Source organism: Vipera berus (genome assembly GCF_964194415.1).
Source record: "Vipera berus genome assembly, chromosome: 2".
NCBI classification, from domain to species: Eukaryota; Metazoa; Chordata; class Lepidosauria; order Squamata; family Viperidae; genus Vipera; species Vipera berus.
The window spans coordinates 120,051,658-120,063,883 of NC_138203.1; the positions used below are offsets into that span (position 1 = coordinate 120,051,658).

The 12,226-nt window shown below is 36.1% G+C and overlaps 1 protein-coding gene across 3 annotated transcripts in view; it reads left to right on the forward strand.

The window, feature by feature from the left end:
• Positions 1-1,292: 1,292 nt before the first annotated feature.
• The window catches only part of TYK2 (tyrosine kinase 2), a 47,873-nt gene continuing 36,939 nt past the window's right edge, over positions 1,293-12,226 (forward strand). The window contains exons 1-3 of one of the 3 annotated variants that reach the window (XM_081320877.1): positions 1,293-1,308; positions 4,808-5,013; positions 8,319-8,442. In XM_081320877.1, coding sequence (XP_081177003.1) covers positions 4,827-5,013; positions 8,319-8,442 — 311 coding nt within the window. In that variant the 5' untranslated portion in view covers positions 1,293-1,308; positions 4,808-4,826. The other 2 variants (XM_081320875.1, XM_081320876.1) reach the window with 2 other exon arrangements.

Below are 12,226 nucleotides of genomic sequence, written 5' to 3' on the forward strand. Positions count from 1 at the left end.
TTTTCTCGAGGATCAAGATTATGGTCACACTTCCTTCAGGTTAAGATTTCTTGGCCCGCACTTCTCCTTTGATATTATTTTGAAATATGGGTTACCTTAAACCTAAATACTGTGCTGTTTAGGATTGGGTACATCAGATTTATATATATATATATATATATAAAATCTGATTACTTGGGCTTCATCCACTGAACCAATTTTACCCTGTCATCCTAATTATACATCTAAATTAGCAAGCTTTAGAATACATTCACCACGTAAATAGTAGTTAGAGAGCACCCTTTCCGAATATATATATATATATATATATATATTGATTTCGGTGTTGGGTCCTCTGACCCAACATATATACTTTAAAATGGCAAATTGTTTGAATGGTCAGGTCTGAGGACCCAACACCGAATGAATATATATATGAATCTATATCATCTATATCTATATCTATATCTATATCTATATCTATCTATCTATCTATCTATCTATCTATCTATCTATCTATCTATCTATCTATCTATCTATCTATCTATCTATCTATCTATCTATCTATCTATCTATCTATCATCTACAGGGTTTTTCTCATAGAACGCTCAGAACGGAGTTTCCGGCACCTTTTTTGGATGGAACCTTATAGGGTAGGCAAGGCAGGTTGTATGACATGTGAGAGTTCCGGCACCTTTTTCTTTTACAAAAAAAGCACTGTATATATATATATATATATTCGGAAAGGGTAGCATATTCTAAGCATCACCTGGTGCTCTGACTACTATTTACGTGGCGAATGTATTCTAAAGCTTGCTAATTTAGATTTTAGGTAACGTATTAAATCGCAACCATTAAGAGTGATAATTAAAGAGGGTATACGTTGAAACTAACGGGAGGCTTCTTTCGGATCGCCACGTGGTTCTCGGATGCAGTCAGGCTGGGCCTTCAGACTGCAGCGTCCGGAGACGTGCTCTTTCTTTAGTTTAAGCGACGCCGTAACCCAGTGGCGGACGGGCGCCAACTCAGGCGTTGTAAACCATCTAGCACTTTTATGATTCGTGGACTGTTGAAGTTGAAGTCCACGAGTCATAAAAGAACCAAGGTTGCCTACCCCTGATCTAGCAAGACTGGGTAGACAGTAGCACGCGGGGCTAAATCCAGAGTCGTTCGCGCATTCGGGGGAAGCCAATCATCTTTAAAGCTTCCAACCACGAGCCTTCAAAGTGGGCCGAGTTTTACTTTACGGCGTAGCCTGATAGGGAGAAGGAGGGAGTGGAGCAGAACACGAACCAATGAGAGAAGTTGTCTCATGAAGCCAATAATAAGGTTTGTCTCGGTTTCACAAGCCAGACAAGGAGGGAGGGGGCCGGAGCTGCTTCTCTTTGATTGATTGAGATTGTTTTGGCCACCGCGGTGGCGTGAAAGTAGCGGTGGGTTCCTCCTCCTCCTGCCGCCTCTGAGGTAGGTAGCGGTTGGGTCGGGGGGACTTGGCAGGTGGAGACTCCACGGACCTAAATGGTGCGGCCGGGAGAATAGAGGAACTGACTGATAGCTCTGGAGGAAATGGCGCACCGAGGGTGCGAGAAGTCCGGAATGTGACAGGGACGCCGAGAGAGGCTAAGACTGAAATAACTTTAGAAAATGGGGGTTTGAACCAAATGCATGGGGAACCGACCGATGAGGGAGAAGGTCTTGTCAAGTTTCTGTCAGCTGTCATTTGCTGATACAGAGCCTCAGTGTACGGTGTGGAGGAGGGCACGGTCCTTCGATAACACGGTGTGTTATCTGTAACGAAAATATTACAGTAGAACGAAGCATAGGATGGCGAAGAAACCAACCGTTCTTTAAATGTGTAGATGCCTCCGAAATCCCAACATCTATCCAAACAGTGGCTACATAACTCCCTTTCCAGTAGACTAAAAAGAGAAAAGAAATCAAGGTCAGAATTGTGAGAGGTATCTGGCAATGATTATAGATTAAGTAGCCTTTTTTTAAAAAAAAAGACCCATTTGCAGAGATATTTCTGAATTATTCTCTCAGATGAGTCTTTGGATTGATTCAGCAAAGCAGTTCTTGTGAGCAAGCAGAAAAAAAGGTGAAAAACTAAAAGTTTTTCTAATGTTTAGAGATGATAAATATATAGACCTGAAACATAGAAGTGCATTTATCTTAATATTTTATTCAGATGACAGTGTAACAACCTTGTAAATTATTTTACAGAGGCATGCTTTATAAGTAAACAACAGTCTCTATAGTCAGTACTATTTCTGTATTGCAGACAAAATAGTGAGCTCACTGAAAGACTAAATTTTAATGAGGGACATCTGGACTTGCCTCCTTAGTTAGTATTCTGCCTCAGTTTAGGAATGCCAGAAGGACAGAGGTGATAAAACATGTTCAAACTTTAAAAAGAAGCTTTATATAGTTAAATACGTTTACAAAGTGACTTAACATAAAATAAAGAATAGGCTTATTCCTTATTTATGCTAATTCATTGCCTAATATTTCTGTTCTTACTGTATGCTTAGCCAGCAGGCTTCTCTGAAGGATAGCAAAATTCAGAGCCATCTTTTAGAAGCGTCCAGTGGAACGACTTGTATTAAGTGTCAGTAATGAGGTGGGTTTATCAGTCTGAGCCAGAGCAGATCCACCTTGCACAAAACAGTGTGTAGAGTGCTTATATTTTTTAAGGAATATAAATACAGGCCACAATGGTTAATTCAGCATAAATAACACTTATGTAGCTTGGATCAAGAAGGATAGTGTTATCTTAAATTAGTACTTAATCCCAAATCAGTAAAGCGACAAAATTCTTAATAGCTGGATATAGAAGGACTGGTGAGATTTGTGTTTATACCATAGTATGTTGTGATCTCCTTAAGCTTAACTGATGGAATCAAACAGTTAATTATCTTAGTTTGCTGGGTAGTTGCAAGAGGTCCTCTAGTTAGAGAAGATGCTGTGTGATCAAGCATGCAATTAGTATGCAGATGATATCCAATTATGCATCTTCACTTGGGTATGCTGTGGTGCTGTGGAGATCATATCTTGGTGTCTGGAGAATTTGAGAATCTGGATGGGAAACAATAGGCTTTGGCTCAACTCTAATAACACTGAGTGGCCTTTGGTTTTAGTGCCTCCTGATTCTGGTAACTTTCCATCACTTGTTCTGGATGCTTTTACACTGCCTCAGATAGATCTTGTATACCGTTGGGGGGGGGTGTTCGTCCTAGATGCACAGCTCCTGTTCAATGAGCATGTAGCAGCAGTGCAGGAGGGATTTTGTACAGCTTTGTGTTACGTATTAGTTGTGTTCTTTCCTTGAGGGCTCACAGTCACTCGTGCCTTAGTCACCTTCCGATTGGATTATTTTAACATGTTCTGCATGAGGCTGCCCTTAAGGAGCATTCAGAGGATTCAGCTGGTGCAAAATGCAGCAGCATAAGCAGTTAAAGAAGGTGGTTGTTCTGCACTTATGACAACTCGGTGAACTGCTTTGGCTACCAATATGTTTCAGGGTGCAATTCAAGACTTGTGGTTATCTTGAAAGCCCCTCATGGCTTGGAGCCAGTTTACTTATGGGATTGTTCTCCCTAGTGGTGGCTACCCTTTCTGCTAGTTTCAGTAGGAGACGAATGCTCTGGGTCACATTTGCAAGAGAGAGTCACTTGTTGGGACCCAGGAGGAAAATCTTTTTTTGCCAAGGTATCTGCCCTTTGGAACTTTGTCCCCCCTGAAATCAGACTTGTCCAGATACTGCTGGTCTTTCTCTAGCCACTAAAACCTGATTGTTCTATCAAGCTTGGGGCTCTAATAGTATGAATGAGCTCATTTCATGCTTAGTTTAAGTGTTTGTGAGTGTCCTGGGCTCTAATTACTATGATTTTTAATTGTGGTTGTTTGTTTGATGGGGAGGCAGAAACAGAGAGAAACAACTGATGGTATGGGCAGAATTCTGTTCTTCCCAGTATTAATGAAAAAATTATAAATAGTGCTGTTTTCTAATTTGTTTATTTAAGAAAGTTATATTTTATTGCAGATTTGTATAATTGCCAGGGAGACCTAAAATTCATCTTCCTTGCTTTTATTTAGTATGAGTACCATGATGGCTTGAATGATTGAATGCTTGAGCTAATATTGTATTGATTATTGTTTATGCTGAAAGATCTTTTTCTAGGCAAGTAAGAATCGAGAATCTATGATTCTGTTCATTTTTAGAATCTCAGCTGAAAAATAGTAAATCTGGAAGCTATAGAGTAAATCTTTGTAAAGATTTCTTAATTTTTAATCACATTGCTAAGTTTATCAGCATGATTCTTCTGAATTTTTACAGAAATAGATACAAAATAGTATCTGGTTGCCACTAATAAAAAGTTATTTCATTCTGGTAACATCCAAGGAATAATACCTGATAGTTTTCACTTAGAAATTGTATCTCTAAAACGTTCCATCAGCAGCACAAGAATATGGCTTTTTTTTAGAATTATTGCATTTTGAGATAGCAGTGTGCCTATTTTTTTAGAGAGGAGATAAATACTTTTTTCTCTGTAACTTCCTGTTCTGCATGCAAAAAAAAAGATTATTATTTTTTTGTGAAGAACAGGAAATATGTAAGACTTAACATGCTGGCTATCAGTGTGTATTTAGGTAATCGCTTTGACTTGAGTTGCCTCTCTAAGCTAAATTGAAATAGGCATTTTTTTATAATCAGGTCATTTAATATTTTGAGAATAATTGTCATCTGCCATGGATATGGTTTCCTTATAATGATCTGCTCTTGCAAATGTTTCAGCTTTTCTAAATGATGTTTTTATGTTTTCTTCAGCTAAGGATTGAACATTAGCATGATGCCTCTCTGCCACTCTGCAATAAAACATAGTGAATCAGCCATGGAGAGATGCCATTTTTCACCTACTGGAGGTCTGAGGGTATTCTTGCACTGGAAGGGTGAGGCAGAAGAACAATACCAGATATACATGAAAGGGACTCCTTGTGCTGAAGAGATCTGCATTGATATTGCACAGAAGATAGGTAACAAACAATAGGTTTTGGCTTGTCTAAACCTCTATTTGTGGTAGACATATGTAGCCCCTATTCTTTTGATAAATTCCCTTTCAATTTGTAATTTAGAAAACTGGCCTAAAGAGATTGCTTGTTTCTCAGAAGGAAGTACAGAAGTTTTTCTGTAGATAAAAACTTTCGTTGTAGTTAATGTGCATTCATATTTCCTGGCAAACTATATGAAGCTTTGAGTCTGTCTTCTTTTTTAACAATTTTTTTAAAATTAGTTTTCCAATATTACAATAGTATCTTTAAAAAGCAATGTGGTGTCTGGGTTACAATAGTTCCATTTCAGACAAATACATATTATTACAAATCTCCAAATTGTTGTAACCAATACTTCCTCTCTCTTTTTTCCTTTAATACATACTATCTCTTATCTGAATTAACATACTTCTCATTGCTATCCATCAGTCATTTAATAGTTTTCTTATATTTATCAATACTTTAGTATATTTTATATTTTAACATTCCACCTTTAAAACTCAAGCGCCTTATATATTTTTCTAGCTTTGATTTTACATTGATATTGAAATTAAACGTTTAAAATTTCTCATTTTCATATTGCTAAATAACCTCCTTTCCCTTTACACAATGTAATACACTTCTTATTTATCTCATTTCCATATCAATATTAGTAGTACAATATTAGAATAGTAGTCATTAGAATACCAATTGGAAGGAGGAGAAAGAGGAGGAGGACAATATAATATTCTTGTTTCTCACTTATAGTTTCCACATACTAAAAGTTAACTAAAATTTCTTCCATTTCAACATTTAATACATCCTCTCATGTCACTACATCCAAGTATATCAGTTACATTCTATCATTTTTAACATATATACATCTTAATCCATATCATTTCAATATTAGTATTGAAATCAGCCGACATAGATGTCTGGAGGACGGCTCTCGTCTTCCACATACAGTTTTGCATCGCTGGGGGGGTCCTAAAAGGGCAGAAGAGTTGCCCTGGACCAGAAAGAAGGGGCTTTTGCAGAAACGCGGGGGAGCCGCAACCCCTCCGTTAGTGCCTGCATTCCCTTCGTACTGGTGGACAAAAGACTGGCCATAGTAATATGGCCAGTTACTAGGCTGCAGACAGCCGAAGTCAAACTTACCATCAGGCAACATTAAAGCAGCATGGAAGAGACGGGGGTAAGATTCCTCTCTTATACCTTAATCTTCTTTTCACCTAAATATGCTGCTAAGTACCTTCCTCACTGTGGAGAGCGAGGGGGGAATTCAACCCTCCCTTCAAATAAGTGGCGAGCAAGCCCAGGGGTGTTTTTAAAAAAACGTTGAAAAAAGAAACGGACTAAAAGAAAAGAATTTTCAAAGTAATTGGGGGACACTCATTGGCTAAACCTGAAAGTGCAATATGACTTTCTCTTTTAAAAAAATCAAGAAAATATTTAAGAAAAACAAGATAAGATTAACCTTGAACACCAGATGTGAACCTTCACTATGGAAGAGTTTCAAAAACAAATCTATGCTATGTGGGAAATACCTTACCAAACTTATCAGTTCCTTTCTGCAGCTGGCGATGAAATAAGAGCTTTTGGAAAAGAACTAGAAAGCATCTCGAAGAAACAAACTCAAATTGTGACTACAACTAATATTTTATTGGGACAGAACTTAACAGAAGAAATTGAACAATCAAATACATCGGCAGAAGAATTAAATATTCAACAAATACAGGCTTTTGAAGATTATAATGGAAAAAAGGTGGAAAAAATCTATTTAGACCAAGACAATTATATCAAGAGGCGAAAATAATGAGAAGATTTGGTGCTGTTAACAGACTCCTCAATCCTTCAAAAGTGGAGACTGGAGGGCCACTTCAATATGATATAACAACACAAGAATTCTTTGATGATCCTGAGGCAAAGAAGTGAAAAATGACATGGCAAAGAAAGAAAGCAAGAATAAGATTGAAGAAATATGGACATTCTTAAGAGGCCAGAAATAGATAATAGCAAAATAGACAGAATTGTACCTGGATTACGTGAGATTGTTTTGATGAGTAGATAAAAATAAGGTAAAGGTAAAGGTTCCCTCGCACGTGTGTGCTAGTTGTTTCCAACTCTAGGGGATGGTGCTCATCTCTGTTTCAAAGCCGAAGAGCCAGCACTTGTCCGAGGATGTCTCTGTGGTCATGTGGCCGGCATGACTAGACGCCAAAGGCGCACAGAACGCTGTTACCTTCCCACCGTAGTGTTCCCTATTTTTCTACTTGCATTTTTACGTGCTTTCGAACTGCTAGGTTGGCAGAAGCTGGGACGAGTAACAGGTGCTCACTCTGTTATGCGTCACTGGGATTCAACCCGCCAAACTGCCGACCTTCTGATCGACAAGCTCAGTGTCCTAACTCACTGCGCCAATACTGACTAATTAAAAAAATAAAAATAAAACACAGATGTATGAATTCTTTTTTAACAATTACATAATGCTCATAAAATTGTTTTATAAAGATTTGGTTACTGCAGTAACCTTAACTGGGACTTTCTAATACTTCACAAATAGATCTTTACTTTTAATATTGTTGAAGAGGTTCTCCCTTCTCTTAAATCTTTGATGTACCTTATTAATACCTTGGTGGTAGGGTCATAATAGTAATGTAAAAAAAAAGAGCCTTTTTTTAGCAGGGTTTGGGGCTATGTGTAGAAAGAAGATGAGCTAAAGATAATATATGGTGTGTGTGTTGTGTGTGTATTCTCTCTATAAAAAGAACTTTAATATATATTTAATATATATTTTATTATACATGCTGTTTATATATGTGTGTGTATGCAGTATGTATAATATATATATTAAAGTAATATATGATATTAAAAAGTTCTCTTTCTTGCAAGAACTGAAGATAATCCAATGCAGCTGAGTAGCAGGAGATTCAAATAAAGAAAACCAAATGCAATTGAATTCTGTTTGCAATTTAAGAATGCCATCTTAGTTATGGCATCTGTTTCCACAAGATGAAGTGTTGAGCAACAATTTGGGCAGTTCCAATCAAGGAAATAATTTTTATTCCCCATGAGTTCATTAATCAGTGGCTACTAGTCAATAACCAGAAAGTTACAGAGAGAGGACTGCTGGTGCTCATAACCTGCTTTGGGCTTTCTGGTTGATTACTATGAGAAGCTGGATCCTGGACTAGGTAAGCCTTTACTGTCAACCAGTAAAATTAAGAAGTGACTTCTAGGATTGTGCCCAGCATGATATGATGGCATATCTGGAGGGTTTCTCATTTTTCTGTATTTTTCATTTTTCATAGGAATCACACCAGTCTGCTTCAGTTTGTTTGCACTCTATGACCCAGAGACCAAACTTTGGTTCCCTCCCAACCATGTCTTTGATGTTGATAGTGACATCAAGATCACTTTGCATTTTCGTATGAGGTAGGAATATTCTTTGCTTCTATGTGTGTTCCACTTTGTTTTGCCTGCACGTTTGGGGTTGTGATCTCAGAGGAGAATACAGTAGTTGCTACTAAAATAGTTATTTGTTGAAGATACTTGAGAATTTGTATAATTCCAATGTACTGCTTTTCTTTTAATGTATTTAACCAAATTATTAGTTAAATAGTTAAATTTAAGGAGCTGTAGTAGTAATTTATAAGCAATTTCCAGACTTCTTATGGAAGAATTAAGAAGTGATGATAACTTTTATTCTTCAGTCTGTAAGAAGTTATGGAACTACTGATTTATATATATGACAACATACATTAATCCTTATTCTGCCTTTCAAAGATAATTTCAGTTAAGTGAAGTTCTAGTTATTGCAGAATTAATAATAAAGTAGATGGATCATTGAAGGGTAGAATGAGACAGCTAAAGGTTTTCTAAATATCCCAGACTTATTGCATTATTATTTACAACCTATGAGCAGTCTAAATGTCTCAATTCCTTACACTTAATCATGTGGGTGTGTTTTTATTTTATGTATTCTGCTTTCAAACTCTGAAAGGGGAATTTTTGTTATTTCTTAATAGCATAAATAACTATGATAAGCAAATAGAATTGTGGTGGAACAGTATACTGTGATAAACAAATATGAATTAGAATGTGAAACAGTAGTACTGAAAAAAATATTTCTGTCTTTATCCTCTGAAGACACCTTTGATTTGTTGATTATTATACTGTACATCTACAAATTAACTAGAGTGCTGGCAAGGTTAAAACAAGGAAATGGGCTGATTTTGAAGGATCTGTGATTTTTAACTTAACCATTACACCTTGAAATAATTCTTACATCATCAGATATATAGTGCTGAATCTATTGCAGATGTTTGTAATCTATAATGTGTAAGGTAAAAAGGTAAAGGTTCCCCCGCACATGCGTGCTAGTCGTTTCCGACTATAATGTGTACCTACTACATATAATATATAACCTACAATATAATTAATATAATATAATAATATAATATAATATAATATAATATAATATAATATAATATAATATAATATAATATAATATAATATAATATAATATAATATAATATAATATAACCTATAATGTGTACCTACTACATATAATAGTGATGTAATCTACCAAAGTCTTGCATCAGTCAGTTTTTTGATAACCTGCAAACCACAATTGTGATGAGAACTTTGTTGTGGTCAGACTATTATCATTAACATATGAATAGAAAGTGAAGAACATTTTTCCAGGATAGATTGTTTCTCTTATGGACTTACGTATTCTGGAATGGATGGGTATGGAGCTTGGCTATGCATGGAGTCCTTGGCTTACAAGAGCAATTTGGGCCAGTATTGCTGTCGCTAAGTGATGTTATAAAACATGATCACATTGCTTAGCATGGCAGTCCCTGCAGCCCGGGTTCTTAATTTATTTATTAATCTCATTTATATGAGATTATAGTATTTCATAAGAAGTTACTGTGAGTGGCATAAAACAATAAAAGCAGCAAATGTATGAAAACAATAATTATAGAAGTATAAAGTAATTATTAAAATAAAAAACACTATTAAAAATTTAAAATATATGAATCACATGGAGAGAGTAAAAGATCAACCACAAGGGAGCCATCTAAAAATGTTTCTAATTCCCTGGTATCCTCAGACCTGATGACATAAATAGATCTTGAGAGATTTCCAGAATGGTGATAGGAATGGAGCTAACCTGACTTTGGTGGAAGAGAATGTTCTATCGTGCAGGTGCCATAGCAGAGAAAATGATTGCCCACATTAACTGAATCCCATAGTCATTAAGCGAGGCAACTTCCTACTGCCTTTCCACAACAAAACTGACTTTAAACACTGACTTTCAAACTCTGCATCAAATGGGAGATCAAACAGGTTCCTTATGAGCTGACACATTTATCATCCCAAAAATAGAGGAAAGAACTAGAGGGACAGCTATATTGGATCTAATTTTTTACTAATAGAAAAGAAATGATAGAGGGGTTGAAGTTGCCGAAAATTCGGGAAAGTGATCACATGTCATATTAGAATTCAATATAATGGAGTCAATAGAACATAAAACTTTAAAGTCTTGGACTTTAAAAGAGGTGATTTCAATAAATTTAGAGAGAGCTTAGGAAGGATTCCATGGATGAAAATCTTAAAGGGGAGAAAAACTCAGGAAGCTTGGGAAACTCTGAAAAATATGATTGTAAAAGCCCAGCCCAGCATAATACCACTGAAAGAGAAAAGTAAGAAATTCAAGAAGAAACCAGCATGGTTGCACAAAGAATTCTTCGATAAATTGAAAGATAAAATGGATAAGTATAAAAAATGGAAAGAGGGACACATAACTAAGGCAAAAACTAGCCCATACCTGAAAAGATAGTCAGAAAAGCAAAGGCTCAGAATGATGTAAGACTTGCAACAAATGTCAATAATAATAATAAAAAGTTTCAACATATAAAAAACAAGAAAAAGTCAAAGAAATAATTGGTCCACTAATGGGAGAAGATGGCAAGGAAGTGACAGGCAGCAGGAAGAAAGCAGAGCTGGTTAATTCTTTGCATTTGTCTTCACACAAAAAGAAAAAAAAATAGCCTAAAACAGAACCATAAAAGACAGAGTAGGAATTCAAATTAAAATAGGCAAGAAAATGGTAAGAGAACACTTGTCCACTCTAGATGAATTCAAATCACCAGGACCTGATGGGTTACAACCCAGACTTCAGAAGGAGCTGGTAGACATGATCTTAGAACTATTGAACCATATCTTTCAAAGATCCCGGAGCACCAAGGAACTACCAGAGGACTGGAAAAGAGCTGCTGTGGTTCTCATCTTCAAAAAAGGGAAAAATCAGATTCAGGAAACTACAGACCAATCATATTGCAATCAGTCTGACATGAGTGCCTGAGAAGATCCTGGAAAAGATAAACAATAATTAAAATGCGAACAAGGAGATGCGGGACAACTAGAGTAACTATGGTCAATTAGAACAGGTGGGCCCATCACACGATCAATGAGTAGGTCGCAAAGTCAATTGGGTTTATAAGCAAACTCCCCATCCCCTAATATCTACTCTGATGACGCTGACAGTGGATCAGCGAAAGCTAAGGCAGTCGATTTTTAGATTTTTAGATTTTATAAATGGTTGATTTTATTGTTTTATGGTTCTTAAACAATAAACAGCTGTTTTACAATTATCCCAGAGTTCAAGGATTTTATACCATTGCACAAATATGCCTGGGATTCATGATTTTTGGACTTCATCTCAATGTATAAACAAGTTTACATAAAACCTAAAGCATTATCATTTCAGTCCTGATGTCAGTAAAATCCATTAAGGTTGCCTGAAATAAATATCAATTTCAACTTTGATCAAATAAACCAACTTTATATTCCTTCTTTTTAGTCCATTCAAATAATGTCATAAAATGTGATTTCTTTTTCATTTCTTTTGTTACCTTCTGACAAAATTCATCCAAACCTCTCTTGTAAATCCAATATAAAAGAATTATCCAAGTCACTCTTATGGTTTATTATTTATAATTCTCTTGAGTTTTAAAACATCAACTGATATCTTTTGTATGAGCAGTGGAACTTCTTTTTCCATGTCATTTTTATAGCCTCTCATTTGTAAGATCCATTTTCAGTGCCAATTCTATTGTCAATGCTACAAACATTGACATGTTTTTGCATTGACAATATAAGAGGCAGCCTTTTGTTTTAACTGTTGGGTTTTGAATCACTAAAACGTGGG